The sequence below is a fragment of the Polyodon spathula genome, chromosome 24, assembly GCF_017654505.1.
Source record: "Polyodon spathula isolate WHYD16114869_AA chromosome 24, ASM1765450v1, whole genome shotgun sequence".
In the NCBI taxonomy this organism is placed as follows: domain Eukaryota; kingdom Metazoa; phylum Chordata; class Actinopteri; order Acipenseriformes; family Polyodontidae; genus Polyodon; species Polyodon spathula.
In genome coordinates, this window is record NC_054557.1 from 3,728,506 (window position 1) to 3,747,301 (window position 18,796).

Below are 18,796 nucleotides of genomic sequence, written 5' to 3' on the forward strand. Positions count from 1 at the left end.
TAGCATCTTTATTCTGGTTAAACCCAGCTAATAAGGGAATGAGCATTTCAATGTAAAGTGGAGCGATCAAAAAAAGAAGCCAAGTTAGAAGCAACAATTGTGTGAATGTTGGGCCCCAGCACATTTCCAATTGTGCCTTTTTGCTTGATGTTTGATAAGGTTGCCCCAATTGCTTCTCCTAACTTGGGCTTTTGTGTTTGATACCACCACTGCTGCGTTTTTCTAACTTTTTAAAAAGATTTCATAGATGCTATATACACTTAAATAGAGGGTGATTTGAAAGTAAGTTTACTAGATCAATGATATGGTGCATTGATGTGGAAAACTTACATTCTATTCACCCTGTACAAAATGTAAAACTACTATATATCAACGAAAAACTGAATTAAAAAAAAAAAATGTATAAAAAAAAGGGTTATAACATTATTTTTAAACAATGGGGCTGATTTTCAGACTCTTTTGTTTTTTCAAATGGACAACAAGATCTGTTAAGGTTCCAAAACTGGAAATAAACACATTTCCACCAGTCTTCAACATTTGAATACATTGAAAATGACTTTGAATGTGTTTAATCTTGTTGGAACCCGACATATGACAAAATGTGTCATACGCAAAAAAACACTCATTATCATATCATAGACGTATCCCCCCAACTTAACGCACACGACCATGACAATACAAATAGACACAATGAAGCGTTCTTCCCTTTGTATAAGTTAGTGATCAGCAGATGTGTCAGCCACACCAAGAGCACAGTGTGTGGTTTTCACTAATTGTACTTTGCAGAATACATTATTTTTTTTTTCTATGGATAAATATCGGGACTTTCTTCCTATGCATCGGAACGCGGGACATTTGCTAGGAAATCTAGACTGTCCCGACAATATAGGGACTGTTGACATGTATGCATTTTATTGATCTTACTATTGTAATCTATGCAATACTACTAGTACTATATTATACTTCATAAAACAGAGGCGCTATAATTCTTAATCGTCTACATCAAATATGTTTGCACTGTTTCTATCTTTATTTAAATATAAGCAAATGGAACCATTTTATTTTCATAAAATACAAAGCAATATATGTGCCACATGCTACATTAGATGAGAAAACGTTGTCAACTTTCTATTACTAATCCTGTCTCAGATACCTGCCTGTGGTTGATGTCCGATGCCGTTGGTTATGTGTAAAACCTGCTCTGTCAATAACATGAACATACTGTAACTGGCAACCCTGCACGCTTCTCACTTTCGGAAACGAAACTACCGGCAGAGGGCACTCTTGACCGACCTCGCTAAGAAGCTTTCACGCTATGTTCCCATGGCTCTTACTGACCAGAGACAGAAACTAGCAATGCGAAGGGAGCCGAAAGAAACGACAGAAAAGCCTCTTTGCACTGACACACACACACACCTTGGACCTCGGAAAGTTGTTTTTTTTTTTTTTTTTTTTTTTTTGGATGATGATCCGGTCCGCGCCTTGGTTTTGAGAACTGTTGCGGGTGAGTGGAAGTCGCCTTTTACCTTGGAGCTGGACCTGTTGAAGTTACACACCTTTGCAGTTAATTGGTTTAAATTACTGCACGCACAATTTCCTTTATTCTCGGGCTGTGGAATTCCGAGGGAGCTCTGGTCGCAAGTGTCGGAGATTCAACAGCGCTCAGGCATGTACTGACAAGGTAACCATTATTTACAAACTTGAATTTTGTGGTGCTTTGCTGAGGAGTTGTGGTATGTTTTACCTAAACACTTTTATGTAACTGTTTGTTAATAGTTTACAACACACTTGATTTGTTAATAGTTTGTAAAATGAATGAGTTGTTCTGGGTTGTTCTTACGAAATAGTTTTTTTTTTTTTTGCAACAGAGATTGTGAAATATTTATCTAAAGCATTAGAAACACTTGTGAATGTATTTTTATGTGCATTAGAGTTTGCTGTTTTCTTTTTCAATGAAACCTACTCATACATTACATATAAAACATATACATTAAAAATGGGTACAAATCTACAGTATTTTTAAAAATGTATTATGAATGTACATATTGAAATAAGAAAGGTATCAAACGCGTTTAAAGGTGGGTTATGAATCTTTTTGTGTACAACTAAACATCTAGTCAAACTACTGTATGAACTCAGTCGCATCATAAAACATTATGACATTATAAAACATTATATTCATTCCAATATACAACTTCACAGACAGAACCGTTAACGAATAATGACATTATTGCATTATACAGTATACAAATCTAGCATTTTATGTAAAGGTATGTGTGAGTGAGTGTGTTTAAAATCTGTACAAAAAACAGAATCAGTCTCGTGTTTCACTTTTTCAAAAACAAAGAATAGTGTGGGCGTGAACAGAAAGGCTCAAAATTGACGTCTGCGGAGTGGTGGAGTTTTTTATGGGTGTGTAGACACAATGTACAGCGGCTGTAGTACAGCAGTAGCGCCGCCTCTTTCGCTCTACCTGTGTTGTAGTTCTTTTACTGCGTAAGAAAGTAACAGGTCTCTGCAACTTCTCCCTCGCTCGCTTTCTACATCTGGCTCGTATTACTTGCAGTAAAGTGAAGCAAATCCTGAAAATGCTTGCGGTAAATTGGAGATGCACCTCTGCACACCGCATAGCTGTCGCCCAATGCCATATTTCCTAGATTACAATGCTCTGGTTTCACATACTGTACCGACGCAGCTGTTTGATATGGCCCAGTTCCACGCATCTCACAGCTGCCCCCAGTTACTCTTTGGAATAATTTTGGCCTTTTAGTAATAACGAATCCCCAAGTGCTATGGTTCTTACCACAGTCCGTAAGTAAGCCATTTTTTTTAAATCTGTGTTTTGCTTTACAGTGAGAGGAAAAGCTTCAGTGGCATCAAGTGCAATGTTATTTTTGTCCAGCAGGTGGCTATGACTAAAACACAATGCAGGTGTTCATTTTCAGCAGATAGCGCAAAGCTACAGGTTTTTTTTTTATTATTATTTTAATTTTTTTTAACCTCTATAAACTAACATACGATTAGCGTAAGAATTATGTTCAAGTTTTATAGAAAAGGTGGTTTATTATCTCAAATTCTTTCATTCACGCCTCATTTGGTATTCTCAGTAATCTCACTGTCTTTTTTTAGTTCCCCATTTTAAGATAACAGACCAAATGCGTGTGATTAAGTGCTCATTAACACGGTTCTCCAGCAATTCTCACAAATCCAATGGGATTATTATTTTTAAAACAACTAGTAAATTAATATGAGGGAAAGGCAGCTTCTAATAATAAGAAAATCATTGGATTAGTATTGCAACATACATGTTGGAGTCAAACTGCCTCTGAACTTTGGATGATTTTTTGCAACTTCTCAGATCCTTTTTCTCTTGCTAAGGCTTTAATTTTCCAAACTTCCTCTTTATATAAATACTAATTTGTTAAAAAAAAAAAAAAAAAAAAAAAAAAAGTCATTCAAAGATATATTGTTATGGAAATCTTACACTAGGGTAGATAAAGATAACGACGATTAAAGTAATAAAGTCACAGTCCAACAAGTATATCTGTGACGACACATTATCATTTGCATGTCAAACGTGACTGTGTGCCCCGAGAGAATTTTCCTAATAGGGATTAGGCGTCTAGGATCGCAGATGATCCAACTAAAGCCCCTTTCACACTGGCATGCTTAACCCAGGTAAGAACCTACCTGGGTCAAGACCCGGCGTCATGTGGGTTAGGTATGCGATTTCACACTGCATTTGATAAAGCAGGGTTGACCTGGGTGACAGACGCAAGTAAACAATGTGCGTAGCAATGCCCCGGAAGCAGCTTGTTACTGATGCTTCCATCCAAGCTTCTCTGGGTTCATATTGATTAGAACAAATGTTTATTCATCCCTCCTGCAATCTGACTCATGAAGTGTGGCTGTTTGTTATTAGATCGGCTCACGAATGACCATCATGCATTTGATCTCGCTCAACATCCTGGGGTGGGTTGCTGGGACCCGAGTATGTGGATTGTGACCCGGATAGCCAGGACCTGGGTCCGGACCCGGGTAGGAGTGCCAGTGTGAAAGGGGCTTTAGGATATGGCTGGCATACCCCATACTTACCCCACTCCATGCTCCATTGTAGGGTATTTGTGCTGAAGTTACTCATTAGATAACATTGTACATAGCCTGGAACAGGGGTTTTCAGCCGGGGATACGTGTAAAGGTCAGTGGTGGTATGCAGGAATAAAAATGACAGTCAAAGAAAATAATGATTTTGGAATGGTATTATAAATTCTCAGAAATACTGCGTTATAATTATTTCATCTTTGTGTAGCAGCTCAAAGTGAACCGCAGATGGAAAAAAGAAAAAACACATAAAATCTATCACGTGCACATTTTGCACCTGGACGCATGCGCATTTCGATTGAGTGGATTTCCACTCTGATAACCAGGTGAAGCAGGCGTCTAGGAATTGTGCCTATGGAGAGCACTTTGTGCTGCTCATGATCCTTGTTGTTTTCAACTTGTCGTATCAGTGAAGCACAATGTTTCTGCATTTTATTAAATGCTCCGGTAAACAAATAGTAATCCCAATACTTTGACTTTTTTTTTTTTTTTTTTTTTTTTTTACTGTATTACCACGGCTAAATTTTAGTAACAGCAACAGCGGCTGGTTGGTTATTTTTTCAGTGTTTGAAATGGATGCATTTCTTACTTGGAAAACAAAAAATCAATGAAGAAAACACTAGCGTCTAAAGAAAGTGGTGGGAAGTATACGGTAAGTGATAAACGTTTAAAGTGCAGACTATTTTGTATTATTTATAATGATTTTTCCGAATAGAAAGTGAATATAAGTGTTTCCAAAGAGATTCTTAAATACTGTCTTTTAATTAAAGACATGTAAATAAGTTTTAAGAATGAAGCCTACTGTTTGATATTCTGCCTTAAACCAGCAGTTCCCTTTCAATTGAATGACAAACATTACTGAATGGGAAAGAGCCTCTCTGACCGAGCATATATAAAAAAGCTGCCCTACCTACCCTGCTGTGAGGGGGAAGTCCCTCCCACCTCCTGTTGAAGAGGGACGTCCTCACAGTAGCACATCACCATTTTCTCTCTCACTTCACTGAGACAAGTCACAGGTTGCTTTGTGCTTTCTTGTACCGAATTTGGCTGATTTGTTGATTTTTACCTACAAATTTATTCACATCCACAGTAAAATCATGCTCTTAAGAGTGCTCTTGCCTGATTCTCCCATCAGTTTACTGACTAGAGCTGGTTTTGACCCCTCTTCCAAGATTTGCGAGTGGCCACTACTCTTTTTCACTACACGAGACTTTGTGTAGTTTGATATACCGTGTGAGGAGCTGTTCTGGTGCAGTAAGGAGACCCCGCAGGCTTGTGGCGTCGTCCTCTACGCCGATTTAATCAGCCACAGCGACCACAAAAAAACCCCACAAAAAAAACAGCTCGGGTCTAACACCCCTCTCAAGCCTCGGGCTCCGCTAGCGCGGCTGCACTTGCCCTCGGCAACCACACCAACTGATTGGCACTGGTGGAAACATCTTTAGCACATCTTCGGCGCAACTTACAGCCTGGCACCGACAGTTCCTACCATCGGCACCGGCCTTGGAACAGGTCCACTCGGCACCGACTGCTCTGCACTGACGCGTTCTTCTCAACGCAGATCCCGGCACTGACTAATTCGGCACCGGAGAATAGCTTCGGGGCCATCTACAGCCCGGCACTGAACGCACTACACATTGGCATCGACCTCGACGCCGATTGACTCGGCACCGACCACGCTCTCCTTGACACCGATGCTGGCACCGACTGATTCAGCACCGGTGAATTGCTTTAAAGCGTCTACAGCCCAGCACCGACCGTGCTACTCTCGGCAACGAGCGCAGCAGCTTCGCCTGCGAAGCCATGTCAGTACGGTCAACTGGGTCTCCGCTGGGTTCCACCAGTGTGACCAGTGAGCAGCGAAGCTGCCCAGGCAGGACGAGCACCGGTCCAGATGCTTAGGGCCAGAACATGCGGCCAAAACACTGGCAAGTGAGCTGGACTGCTCTCCGTATAGGAAGTTCTCGAGAAGAACTAAGCGCAGGAGAGCAGCCCTATACCCAGCAGAGTCTGTCTCCCCGAGCCAAGGGAGAATGAGATCAGTGGTCCAAGGCCCTCCAGATAGGTCCTCTAGGATCTCCCCCCCCCCCCCCCCCCCCACACACAGTGATCAAGGAACTCTCCTGCACACCTGGGTCACCTTCCCCTTCCCCACCACCAGTACAGAGGTGCAGACACCTCTCAGGGGAGGTGAGATGGTCACCGCCGAGGCGGTACCACTTGAGGGGACGCTCACCAGGGGACAGGTGGTCGCCACGCAGGCACCACTTCCTTTCTCCACACAGGCGCAGAAGATCCCCGTTGGAGTCGCCTCAGAGGCGCCCAAGCTCGGCCGAGCGGCACTTTGCGGAGCTGGCAGAGACTGTAAGGGCTCAGCAGAACATGTTAGACACCCTACTAAAATCACAGGGCAGACTGCCCCCTACCACCAGGCAGCCCCGGTCCCCACAGTCTCATTCCCCATCCCCTCTGCGTAGACTTCCTGGCTGTCCAGATCGGATGTCTTGGACCCAGCCACTTCCATCGGGCAGGCCACAGTGGGGGGGTGTCCTTTCCACCCTTGCCACATGTTTTGCAGATGGAAGAGTTCCGGGCACTAATGCAGTGTGCAGCTGCAGCCACGGATGTTCCCTGGCCCAGGAGAGCAACCCAGCGTCTGCACCCTCAGCCTCCAGAACAGCAGAGTCTCTGTTGTACGCTGCAGGAGCCCAAGAAGCGGGCCTAGGCACATTTCCCACTATCAGGGACATGGTAATAGTATTGGTGCAATGTTCCACCTTCACCAAGGGGGATAAGGACCCAACCTGTCCTTCCAAGCCTTACAGGACAACTGATGTGATGCTTAAAAATGCATACACATCAGCAGCGCTGTCAGTTCGAGCAGCGAGTGCCATGGCTATACTGGTGCTCTACCAGAACCGGTTAGCAAAGAGGCTGCAGGAAAGGGCTACAGAAGCAGACACGGGGGAGCTCCAGGCGGTAGCAAAGGCGATGACTGACCAAATGGGGGAGTTAGGCCAGGCATCAAGAAGGTTGCTGGCGGCAATGGTGGCTGCCCGCTGGCATTTGTGGCTGACACAAGCCAAGGTCGTGGAGACTGAGAAGGTGGCGCTACTGGAATCCCCCATTACCCCGGGGCAGACATTTGGGGCAACCATTGATGTGAGCCTTGAGAGGTCCCACAAGGCCACGGAGGTCGCCTCCAAGTTTTTGCGCCTTCTGGCTTACCGTCGGCGCCCAAGGTGGCTTTTGCAGCCTGCTGGGGTAAAAGGGTCTGAACACTGCCCTCCACCCCAGAGTAGACAAGAAGGCAGAGGCAGCGCCAGTGGCAGGGAACCACCCCAGGCCAGGGGTAATCGGTTCTCTGACTGGAGACCAAGGCCAGGGCCTAAGAAAGACCCGCCCCCTCGTCAAGCTCAATGGAGACCGCCTCTGAGGGGCCCCGGCTGCCACCAAACCCCCCCACAACCAGACTGACCAACGTCAATGACCCATGGCAAGGCTGCATCCAGGACTCTTGGGTGCTATCGACAATGAGACTCGGATAAGCTCTACAATTTCGCATAGGTCTGTCTCCTTTCAAGGGTGTGCTCCTCACCACCGTCGATCCAGCGAGAGCGATACTCCTTCAACAGGAGATTGCCAGTCTTCAAAGGAAGAACGCTGTATGCTTGGTAAGTCCAAGCAATGCCCTCAGCGGCTTTTACTCCAGGTACTTCCTGGTGCCCAAAAGGGACAGCAGTTTCAGACCAATTATGGACCTCAGGGTCCTCAACTTGTTCCTCAAACAGAGGAAGTTCAAAATGTTGACAGCACAGCGCGTCATCCAGTCCATCTAATCGATCGACCTGCAAGATGCAACATGTACGAATTCTGCATGCTGCCATTTGGCCTGTCGCTGGATGCACCACTGGCTCCACTCAGGCTGCAAGGTATTCAGATCCTAAACTATCTGGACAATTGGTTAGTTTGCGTGCGTTCAAAAGCATGCGCAGAGGCGCACACAAAACAGGTCATAGATCATGTGACGAAGTTAAGGCTCTCAATACATCAGCAGAAGAGCAACTTCATACCGTCTCAGTCCACAGTGTTTCTGGGGATCAAACTAAACTCTGTGAGCATGCTTGCCTCACTGTTGGAAAAAAGGATACGGTCGTTGGAGGCCACACTCTCCCTGTTCAGAGAGGACGCTCTCCTACAGGTCAGAGTATATCCAAGATTGTTGGGGCTGATGGCAGCTGCCTCGAGAATCCTTGTACTAGGTCTGCCGAGAATGCACCCACTTCAAGCCTGGGTAAATACACTCAATGTGCACCCGGTCTGAGACTGGTACCGGCTGGTGCAAGTGTCCAGACAATGCCGGAAGACACTGGAGTGGTGGCTCCGTCCTGGCAATCTGCACCTCAGATCTCCCCTCGGATCCCCTCACAGAAGGGAAGTGATCAATACAGACGCCTCCAGCCTGAGCTGGGGTGTGGTCTGGAATAGGAGAGGAATAAGAGGTCAGTGGAAGGGACATTGGCAGTGAGCACACATAAATGCCCAAGAGCTGCAAACAGTGAACCTGGCATTATGTCTTTTTCGCCAGCAGTGCACAAACATGTGCTGGTCTGGACGGACAATACTACAGTGGTAGCCAACATAAACCACCAAGGCGGCCTACACTCGTCGGGGATTCACCACGCAGCGCACAGACTCCTGTCCTGGACACACAGAAACTTGCATTTCATCAGGGTGGTTCACCTCCCCAGTGTGGACAACAAGGCAGCAGACCTCCTGTCTGGAAGAGCTCTGGATAGCTCAGAATGGAGACTGCATCCTCAAGTGGTGAAACATATTTGGGAGAGGTTGACCTCTTTGCCACAGCCGAGTCCACTCATTGCCCCCTATGGTTCTCCATGGAGAGAGATGAGGTCCCCCTAGGAGTAGACGCGCTAGCTCACCCCTGGCCACAGGGGCTTTTTTATGCGTTCCCTCCACTACCATTATTACTGCTGACACTAGAGAGGATCAGGGTGGAGAGAGCACAGGTTTTGCTGGTTGCACCCAGATGGCCGAGACTCCCCTGGTTTGCTCTCCTCTCCGACATGTTGTCGGGTCAGCTTTGGCAGCTCCTGCCACGCAAGCACCTCCTGAGCCAAGCGGAGGGGCTATTATGGCACCCGAACCCAGCCCAGTACCAACTCTAGGTCTGGCCTTTGAACGTAGCCATTTATTCAGATGAGGTTTGCCAGATGCAGTAGTAGAAACACTACAGTCTGGTACTTGTGGACCCTTATGGGTCTCCCATTCGAGCCCATGGTGTCAGCAGAACTGAGCCCTGTATTATTGAATGTGGCATTTTTAATAGCCATTTCGTCTTCCAGACGAGTAAGTGAGCTTCATGCGCTGTCCACTGATGACACATGTATAACTTTTACGGGAAATGACTTGGGGTAACGTTAACCCTTTGCAGTCCATTTATTCAGCACCTGTCAGGCACGTCAGGTCCAATTTATTTTCACACACGCTGTTTATTTTACACACGCGGTTTAAATTATTTTTTTTCGAGTAAAACTGGTTTAAAGGGCATTGCAATGCTAAGCGACATCAGTACTGCATCTCCAGCCAAGCCCCACCCCATGTTTGCTGTATTTTTCACATACCTCTTTATAGATGTGTATACTGATAAATCCTCTCCTGATCACTCGTTTTATCACCAAATTCCTCAATAATGTGATCCGAGTCATTATTTTATTACAATAACATCTCAAAAAGCTCTGCAAATGTCTGTGATATTCTTTGAGCGCTGGATGCGGAAGCAGCTACCTCCTTTGTTTATGTCTGCCTATCTCTGTGTTGCTGCTGCTGGGCCTATTGCTTCCATGCCCCCTTTTTTCGGTTTCATTTGACTCCTATTGGTCTCATTAGGCCATTGAATGTTTTTCTCGGCTTTTTCCAGAGAAAAAACATAGAGACCTGTGCTTTACATCTTTTCGATGATGTCGGACAGGGTCCGACATTGGACCGCAGAGGGTTAAGATCAAATCCCTCCTTTTTGCCAAAGGTGGTATCCTCATTCCATATTAACCAGCCAATGGTTTTGGAAACTTTCAGACCTCCCCCGCACGAGTCAGAGGAGACAACACACACTATGCCCAGTTTGGGCTCCGTGCTGTTATCAGGATAGGACAGCATCTTGGAGACAGTCCAACCAGATTTTTGCCTGCTATGGGTCCCACTCTAGAGGTCAGGCCATATTGATCAATGTCTAGTGCACTGGGTGGCAGATGCGATACGCTTGGCATGTGAACAGACATTACGGCCCATTCTACCAGGGGCAAGGCAACTTCGTGGGCTTTCCTTCATGGCGCTACCTTAGATGAGTTATGCAATGCTGCTACATGGACAGGTAGTCAGACATTTGTGCGTTTTTACCGCCTTGATGTTGCAAGCCCTCTCTGGGCTCTAGGGTATTGCAGGCGACATGCCCTTAGGCGTCATGTGGGCTCTGAGGCTATCGCAGTGGGGCTGTACTCTCGGTAATCTGGAGCCACGACAGCTATGGTACAGCTTTCCCATTAGGTGATGGTTGTCATTCAACTGAAAGGAAAAGTTAGCTTATTACCATATACCTGGTTCCCTGAAAGAGAATGACAACCATTACCCTTTGAGGTCGTGTCCCCAGCTGACCTCTGTTTTCAAAAGAAAATGGCTATGTGCTACTGTGAGGACGTCCCTCTTCAACAGGAGATGGGAGGACTTCCTCCTCACAGCAGCGCCCTGATAGGGCAGCTTTTTTATATATGCTCAGTGATTGAGATCAGAGAGGCTCTTTCCCATTCGGTAATGGTTGTCATTCTCTTTCAGAGAACCGGGGTTATGGTAATAACCTAACGTTTGTCAGTCCCAGATGGTTATGAAAAATTATATATTAAATAAAGAGGAAAAAGAAGTGTTAATCAGGTTATTCTGTCTTTTATTGCAACTGTGGTACCATCAAAAAAATGTTGAAAACCCCTGGCCTAGAATTAGTTATACCACAAGTATTTTATATATGTCAATTAATTTCATTTGGGTTATGTAGAAAGCTTTTATGACTGACTGTAACCTAGCAACCACCTGTGGTTTAGTTATACAGTATACATTATTTGTATACATTTTTTGCTTATAATTTTTTCTTAAGCAGTGGCAGCATGAGCTTTCCAAACTTGTCCTGCTGCAGGGAACAGACCCCGAGCCTGCACTGTATCCCCTTCTTTGGGAGTGGGAGCGCAGATCAGTCTCCATACTGAATCAGATTGCCTCTTTGTGGATGCATTTGTGATGTGTCTTGTGATGTCTTGGTGGACAACTGGAGCAGACTTAGAGAAAAATGTAGTGCATTAGCATGCTGCGTCAGTTCCTGTAGCAGCACAATTTTGTGTTCATTTTTCCTGAACTTAAATTGACAGGGGGTGAGGACCAGTCTGTGTGTCCATCACTGATCAGAGGGTGAGATGACCAGTCTGTGTGTCCATCACTGATCAGAGGGTGAGATGACCAGTCTGTGTGTCCATCACTGATCAGAGGGTGAGACGACCAGTCTGTGTGTCCATCACTGATCAGGGAGTGAGAACCAGTCTGTATGTCCATCACTGATCAGGAAGGGTGAGAGGACCAGTCTGTGTGTCCATCACTGATCAGGAAGGGTGAGATGACCAGTCTGTGTGTCCCTCACTGACCAGGAGGGTGAGAGGACCAGTTTGTGTGTCCCTCACTGATCAGGAGGGGAGAGGACCAGTCTGTGTGTCCATCACTGATCAGGAAGGGTGAGATGACATAATAAGACATAATAAGATATAATAAGATCCAAAATAGAAAATTACCTATATGGTAACAGGGTCCTGGGAGACAGTCAACATGGTTTTAGGAAAGGGAGATCGTGCTTGATTTTTTTGAGGATGCAACGTCGATAATGGATAATTGCAAAGCATATGACATGGTTTATTTAGATTTCCAGAAAGCTTTTGACAAAGTCCCACACAAAAGATTAATTCTCAAACTGAACGCAGTTGGGATTCAAGGAAACACATGTACATGGATTAGGGAGTGGTTAACATGTAGAAAACAGAAAGTACTGATTAGAGGAAAAACCTTAGAATGGAGTGTGGTAACCAGCGGGGGATCAGTATTGGGTCCTCTGCTATTCCTAATCTACATTAATGATTTAGATTCTGGTATAGTAATCAAACTTGTTAAATTTGCAGATGACACAAAAGTAGGAGGAGTGGCAAACACTGTTGCAGCAGCAAAGGTCATTCAAAATGATCTAGACAAGATTCAGAACAGGGCAGACACATGGCAAATGACATTTAGTAGAGAAAAGTGTAAGGTACTGCACGCAGGAAATAAAAATGTACATTATAAATATCATATGGGAGATACTGAAATTGGAGAAGGAATCTATGAAAAAGACCTAGGAGTTTTTGTTGACTCAGAAATGTCTTCATCTAGACAATGTGGGGAAGCTATAAAAAAGGCTAACAAGATGCTCGGATACATTGTGAAAAGTGTTGAATTTAAATCAAGGGAAGTAATGTTAAAACTGTACAATGCACTAGTAAGACCTCATCTTGAATATTGTGTGCAGTTCTGGTCACCTCGCTATAAAAAAGATATTGCTGCTCTAGAAAGAGTGCAAAGAAGAGCGACCAGAATTATTCCGGGCTTAAAAGGCATGTCATATGCAGACAGGCTAAAAGAATTGAATCTGTTCAGTCTTGAACAAAGAAGACTACGTGGCGACCTAATTCAAGCATTCAAAATTCTAAAAGGTATTGACAGTGTCGACCCAAGGGACTTTTTCAGCCTGAAAAAAGAAACAAAGACCAGGGGTCACAAATGGAGTTTAGACAAAGGGGCATTCAGAACAGAAAATAGGAGACACTTTTTTACACAGAGAATTGTGAGTGTCTGGAATCAACTCCCCAGTAATGTTGTTGAAGCTGACACCCTGGGATCCTTCAAGAAGCTGCTTGATGAGATTTTGGGATCAATAAGCTACTAACAACCAAACGAGCAAGATGGGCCGAATGGCCTCCTCTCGTTTGTAAACTTATGTTCTTATGTTCTTATGACCAGTCTGTGTGTCTCTCACTGATCAGGAGGGGAGAGGATCAGTCTGTGTGTCCATCACTGATCAGGAGGGGGAAGAGGGCCAGTCTGTGTTCAGCTAATGAGATATCTTTTTTATCCTGATGTCAATAGCAGGGAGTTTGCAAAACAATACAGTGTACCTGTAAAAAAGCTTTTGACATATTATGAGTACCAATATTGTTTTTTTTTTTTTTCTTTTTTTAGGAAACCGTTTCATGTTGGGCCCAGCTTGTGAAAAGAAAATCTTCCTCTTTTTGGAATCTCATCTTCCTGTCCAATATTTGGGAATATGGTAGAAAACTTATCTGGAACACTGAGGTAAAAAAAAAGCCTTTTTATTGTACTTTTTGCATAATATTTTAAAGATGAACTATTTTTTTTTATCTCAAAAGTAGCCTAAAATCCCACTTGGTAGGGGATATGTATGTCACATGTAGAATTCAAAAATAGCTAACTTTGGACTGATATAAAAAGTTAATCACAAACAATTTGTCACAATGAGTTCTGAGGGGGGGGGGGGGGGTTCTGTTGTGTCTCCAGTCAAGGGTACATTTGCTTTTGTCTGCCTCTGCCTTCCCTTCCTGCAAGAAACAAGATCTGTTTCAGACATTTGGCTGAGAATTATACTGGAACATTTACCAGGTTTAAACATGTAGCAGTGGCCCAGAACCCAGTCCTGGATTGCAGAACTACCCTGATTAAAGTACCAGGTGTCACCAATTTTAGCAATTAGACTCATGTTAAATCTGCTCTTGTATAAACATGAGTACAATTAAGTAACACGTTTCACCCGAATCTGTAGGAAACTAGGGTTAGGATTTTAGTGAACAAAACAAAGCATGATTGATAGATAGATAGATGGATGGATGAATGGATGGATTGATGTTTTTAATATGAACCAGAAATGAAAAAAGCATCTTAGTCAACTTGGTCACTGGCATATTCTTACTGAGATACATGACAACTTTTCCAATGGGCCCACGGGAAAGGTTACAGTCTCTCATAAGAACAGAAGAAAGGTTTAAGAATGAGAAAAGACCATTTGACCATCGAGGCTCATCCTTTGTTAGCACACCATTTTCCATAATTGGGGGTAACTAATTTAAAAGAACAGAATCTAGTCTTTCTTTTTAATCTTCCCAGTGTTTTAGATCCTACAACTTTACCTGGTTGGCTATTCCATGTGTAAAAAAGTGCTTTCTACCTCCAGTTCTAAACTTACTTTTTCTCAGCTTCTACTTATGCCATCTTGTTCCTCTCTCTGGGTTGAATTTGAAGTAGTGTCTTGGGTTAACATTATCTATACCATTTAAGACCAATCTAGTCTCCTCTCCTTTCTTTTTTCCAGGCTGAAGAGATTCAGTTCTTTTTAACCTGTCCTTATAGCTCATGTCATTCAGTCCTGGTATCAGCATGGTTTCCCTTCTCTGTACCATCTCGAGCGCAGTGATGTATTTTTTGTAGTGAGGTGACCGAAACTGCAACCAGTATTCTAGGTGGGGTCTAGCTAGGACATTGTATAATCTTAGCATAACCTTGCTAGACTTGTATTCCACACCTTTTGCAATATAGCCACTCTGTATTTGCCTTTTTAATTGCATCACCACACACTGGCGAGACACTTTTAACAATGACTCCACTATTAACCTGTGATAATTTTCAAAGTCCTCATCCCCTATTTACATCCTGTTTATTTTATACTTGTAACATGGATTTAAGCCCAATATGCAATACTTTTAATTTCTTAGCAGTAAAATGAATTTGCCACAAGTTTGCCAGCTACAGAGAAAGTCCAAATCCTTTTGAATGAGCTGGACTGTGGATTCAGAGTCCACTCCCCAAGTTTGGTATCATCTGTAAATTTAACAATATTGCAATGTGTATCTTGGTCCAAGCCATGCATATGAGTGAAGAAAAGTAAGGGTCCAAGTGCAGACCCTTGTGGTACCCCACTAAATACATTCTCTAATCTGATTTTACACCTCTGCTTTGTGTTTTTTTAACCAGTTATGTATTCAATTTTCCACCCTTGTATTCCTGTGGACTTTAATTTACTTTGAAACTTCATACATTTTAACTTGACATGTCATACGTGTAAACACATGTTTGTAATGCTTGATTGTAACATTATGGCTATTTGTGGAGCAATAAAATAAGTCTATAACTGTCCTTTCATGTGTAGGCTACTTGACTTTTATATAGTTTAAACTGAGCGATAACATTTCAGCCACGTTAGAAAAAAAGATCCATTAGCCCCATTGTTAGCCAAAGTTAGCCCCATTGTTTATTTTTTTTATAAACTGGCGCTTTTTGTAAATGTCATTACTTGGCCGATACGTTTATTGTAACTTGTCTGATTTTAACCAATGCTTGCTAGAATTTTAAAGCTTCCTAGCAAAACAACCCTAGGCTCTGAACCCATGCTACCAGGAGACTAATGCCTAGAGAAAGGGCTTTAGACCATTAGGCCATGATGGTCACAAAACATTGAATTGAAAAAAAAATGGTATAAAAAAGTAACACATGTAAGAGTTTACAATTTAATATGCATGTGGTGGTCAAGTGTCTAGATCTGTAAATAAATATAAGTAGAAACAGACAATAATAAGCACCCAAATTATTGTGGCAGTTGTGTCGATACCCCAGTTGTTCGACAAAGTTCTGTATAGAGAGTTGCTTCCCACGTTCTATCTTGGCAGGAGTAACTGGCACTCTCAATATCTCAACCATAGAACTATATGGTACTGGGTCACTGGTATCCCTGGCATATTAATAGTAACTAATTAAATACTTGGAAATGAGCCCCAAGCTAAAATGAAAATCATCTGTCCAATACAGATACTAGCAAGTCCATTCTGTAAGATTAACACAACATCTGTTGCTTTTTAACTTGTTTGATTATGGATACATGTGGTTGATTAATACAGTGTGGTGTATGCTAGATATAAAACCCACCACCAGGAGTAAATACTTACCACTGAATCCCCATACCAGCATAATTTTGTAGCTGAACTGCGGTGCAAGTCAATTGAACTCTGTATTCCTACGGAGGTCCATGCCAGTAGAACACTGTCTTATGTAAGTAACATTACTAAATGTTATGTAAAGCACCATTTAAAGGTTCTCACTAATGGAGGGTTCTGCTCTCATTGAGGTCCATGTCACAAGTGCACTGTGCTTCTGCTGGGGACCAGTAGAACATTAACCACAGAAGTTCAAGCCAACAGAATACTCTTTCCCTAACTATCCAACCACACTGGTTCCCAATCTGTCCTTGGTGTGTAAGGATTTTCCCATGGAGCACTTCCAGAAATCAACATATTAATTCCATATGTGCTTCTTATTTAGACATGTTCAGTCAATAACACTAGTGTGCTTTTAGTACAATCTTTAAATCTGCAATTGTTTTGGGTAAATTGGTGTTGCAAATGGAAAAATCACTTTGTAGTGTGACCATTATTTAGTAGATGCATAAATATCAGCCAGGATGTTATGTTAGGTGTAGACAGAGCGGAAAGTTAATGGTGTGGGTGTGGGTGTGTGAGAGTGGATGGATGTATGCCTAATTTGGGGTTTTATTCAGGGACCAGCTGGGATTTACTCAAAGAGTACAGGTTAGTGCCCTAGCTTGATGGACACTGCAAAACACCAAACTGAAGAGGATGCAGTATTCCTAAATAGCAGCTATTAATACTTTAATGATGACTAAGATGGCATCACAAAACAAAAACACACATTACAAATATATAACTCTAATTTGAAAAACAAAGTGTCAGATTACAATTTCTATACAATTAAAAAAAGGCATCAGCTCCAGCTATGAAACCAGAAAACCAAACAACATATGTTACCAAGCTACATCTCACCCCAGACAATTTTCCTCCCCAACCCACTGGAGTGCAAAGGGTGAGCCAACAGTTGGATTTAAACCAGAGAGCTCCTGATCTGATGACACACTTCCACACAGTCATACTTTTACTGGTTTGAGTCACTGAGAGCCCTTAACATTATAAACATTGAGTGAATCCACTGAATAACATTAAGGAGCTGTGGGTCACAATATTGATAAAAGGTTAAACAGATTTAATGGTGGTTTGTGAAGTACTTTTTTTCTTTTTAACTCTTTAGCGAACCAGAACTATGCAAGTCTCAAATTAAACCTTTATCACCTTATCTGTTTGGACCACTTGAGTCTCTCCAGGGTTCTATTGGACCTGCCCTCAAACACTTCAAAGCACAGCCTGTAAAGAACAGTGATTATTTGGCATGTCATTTTGTATGATCTTTTGTAAAACATATTGCAGGGGTGGGATCATTGCAATATCTATTCAATTTCCCTTGTCAGTTGACAGTGGAAGTACTTTAGCTAGGGACAATTTCGTTCTCTAGGTGAAATGATTAAGAAGCGAAAGACTATCAAAAGTCATATAAACACATATTTCTGTTTTTTAAAATGAAAATACATGTTTACTATAAGGCGTGTTTCTTTTAAACAGTATATAGTGAAAGGAGCTGTACGACATGTAATGTTGATGGAGTGTTTGTTTTACACAGTATATAGTGAAAGGAGCTGTACGACAGGTAATATTGATGGGGTGTTTGTTTTAAACAGTATATAGTGAAAGGAGCTGTACGACATGTAATGTTGATGGGGTGTTTGTTTTAAACAGTATATAGTGAAAGGAGCTGTACGACAAGTAATGTTGATGGGGTGTTTGTTTTAAACAGTATATAGTGAAAGGAGCTGTACAACAGGTAATATTGATGGGATGTTTGTTTTAAACAGTATATAGTGAAAGGAGCTGTATGACAGGTAATATTGATGGGATTATTTTGTTAGATACAACCACATTAAACAGTCCTGTAAAATTATTCAGATTTGCAGGCTGTTTACAGGGGTACCTCTGGGAATTTACAACTTGACATAACAGCAAGTGTCCTGATTACCTGAAGAGAGCAGGACCACTGTTATACGTTTATATGTCGTTGTCACAAAGACAGCAGTAGTGGGACAGACGTCACCCACTACAGAACAGACAGAGACATTTGTGAAGCTGTTTGGTGAAGCTGAGCGCTTTGTTGCGCTCAGCATTTAATAGTTAAACAGACAGAAAATAAAAGGTTTGAAAGACAAACACAACACAGGACATGGCACTTGAGGCCAAAATAAATAGACAAACAAACAGCGGACGAACAGACAAACAAAACACAGTGAGTCTGAACAAACACACAAGTATCGTGCTGGTCCTTCCAGCACGGAATAACAATTATGTGCTTGAATTTAATTTACTTTACATTTTTACTTTCTCCTCTCCACACCCGTTCTCCACTCACTGAACACTTTTATGCAGCTGTACTGAGACTCGATTGCTAATCAATCATTCAATTGGAGTCTCGGTACAACTGCACGTAAATTAATTAAGTGCAATTCCCTGTGCCTAAATACAAATATACATTTTAAACACTCATGCTCGTAACCCATATTATATCCCATGTACCAATGACTGTACACCTACATTAACAAAATACATACAACATAAAACACAAATAAATAGCACAGGGTCGGGCACTTTGCCAC

At 42.6% G+C, this 18,796-nt stretch overlaps 1 protein-coding gene across 1 annotated transcript in view; it reads left to right on the forward strand.

Annotated features, from left to right (window-relative positions):
• Window positions 1–1,148: 1,148 nt before the first annotated feature.
• The window catches only part of LOC121299013 (thrombospondin type-1 domain-containing protein 4-like), a 193,403-nt gene continuing 175,755 nt past the window's right edge, over window positions 1,149–18,796 (forward strand). The window contains exons 1-2 of the mRNA XM_041226441.1: window positions 1,149–1,681; window positions 13,423–13,536. Of these exons, the coding sequence (XP_041082375.1) occupies window positions 13,508–13,536 (29 nt within the window). The 5' untranslated portion in view covers window positions 1,149–1,681; window positions 13,423–13,507. The remainder of the gene's footprint in view (window positions 1,682–13,422; window positions 13,537–18,796) is intronic.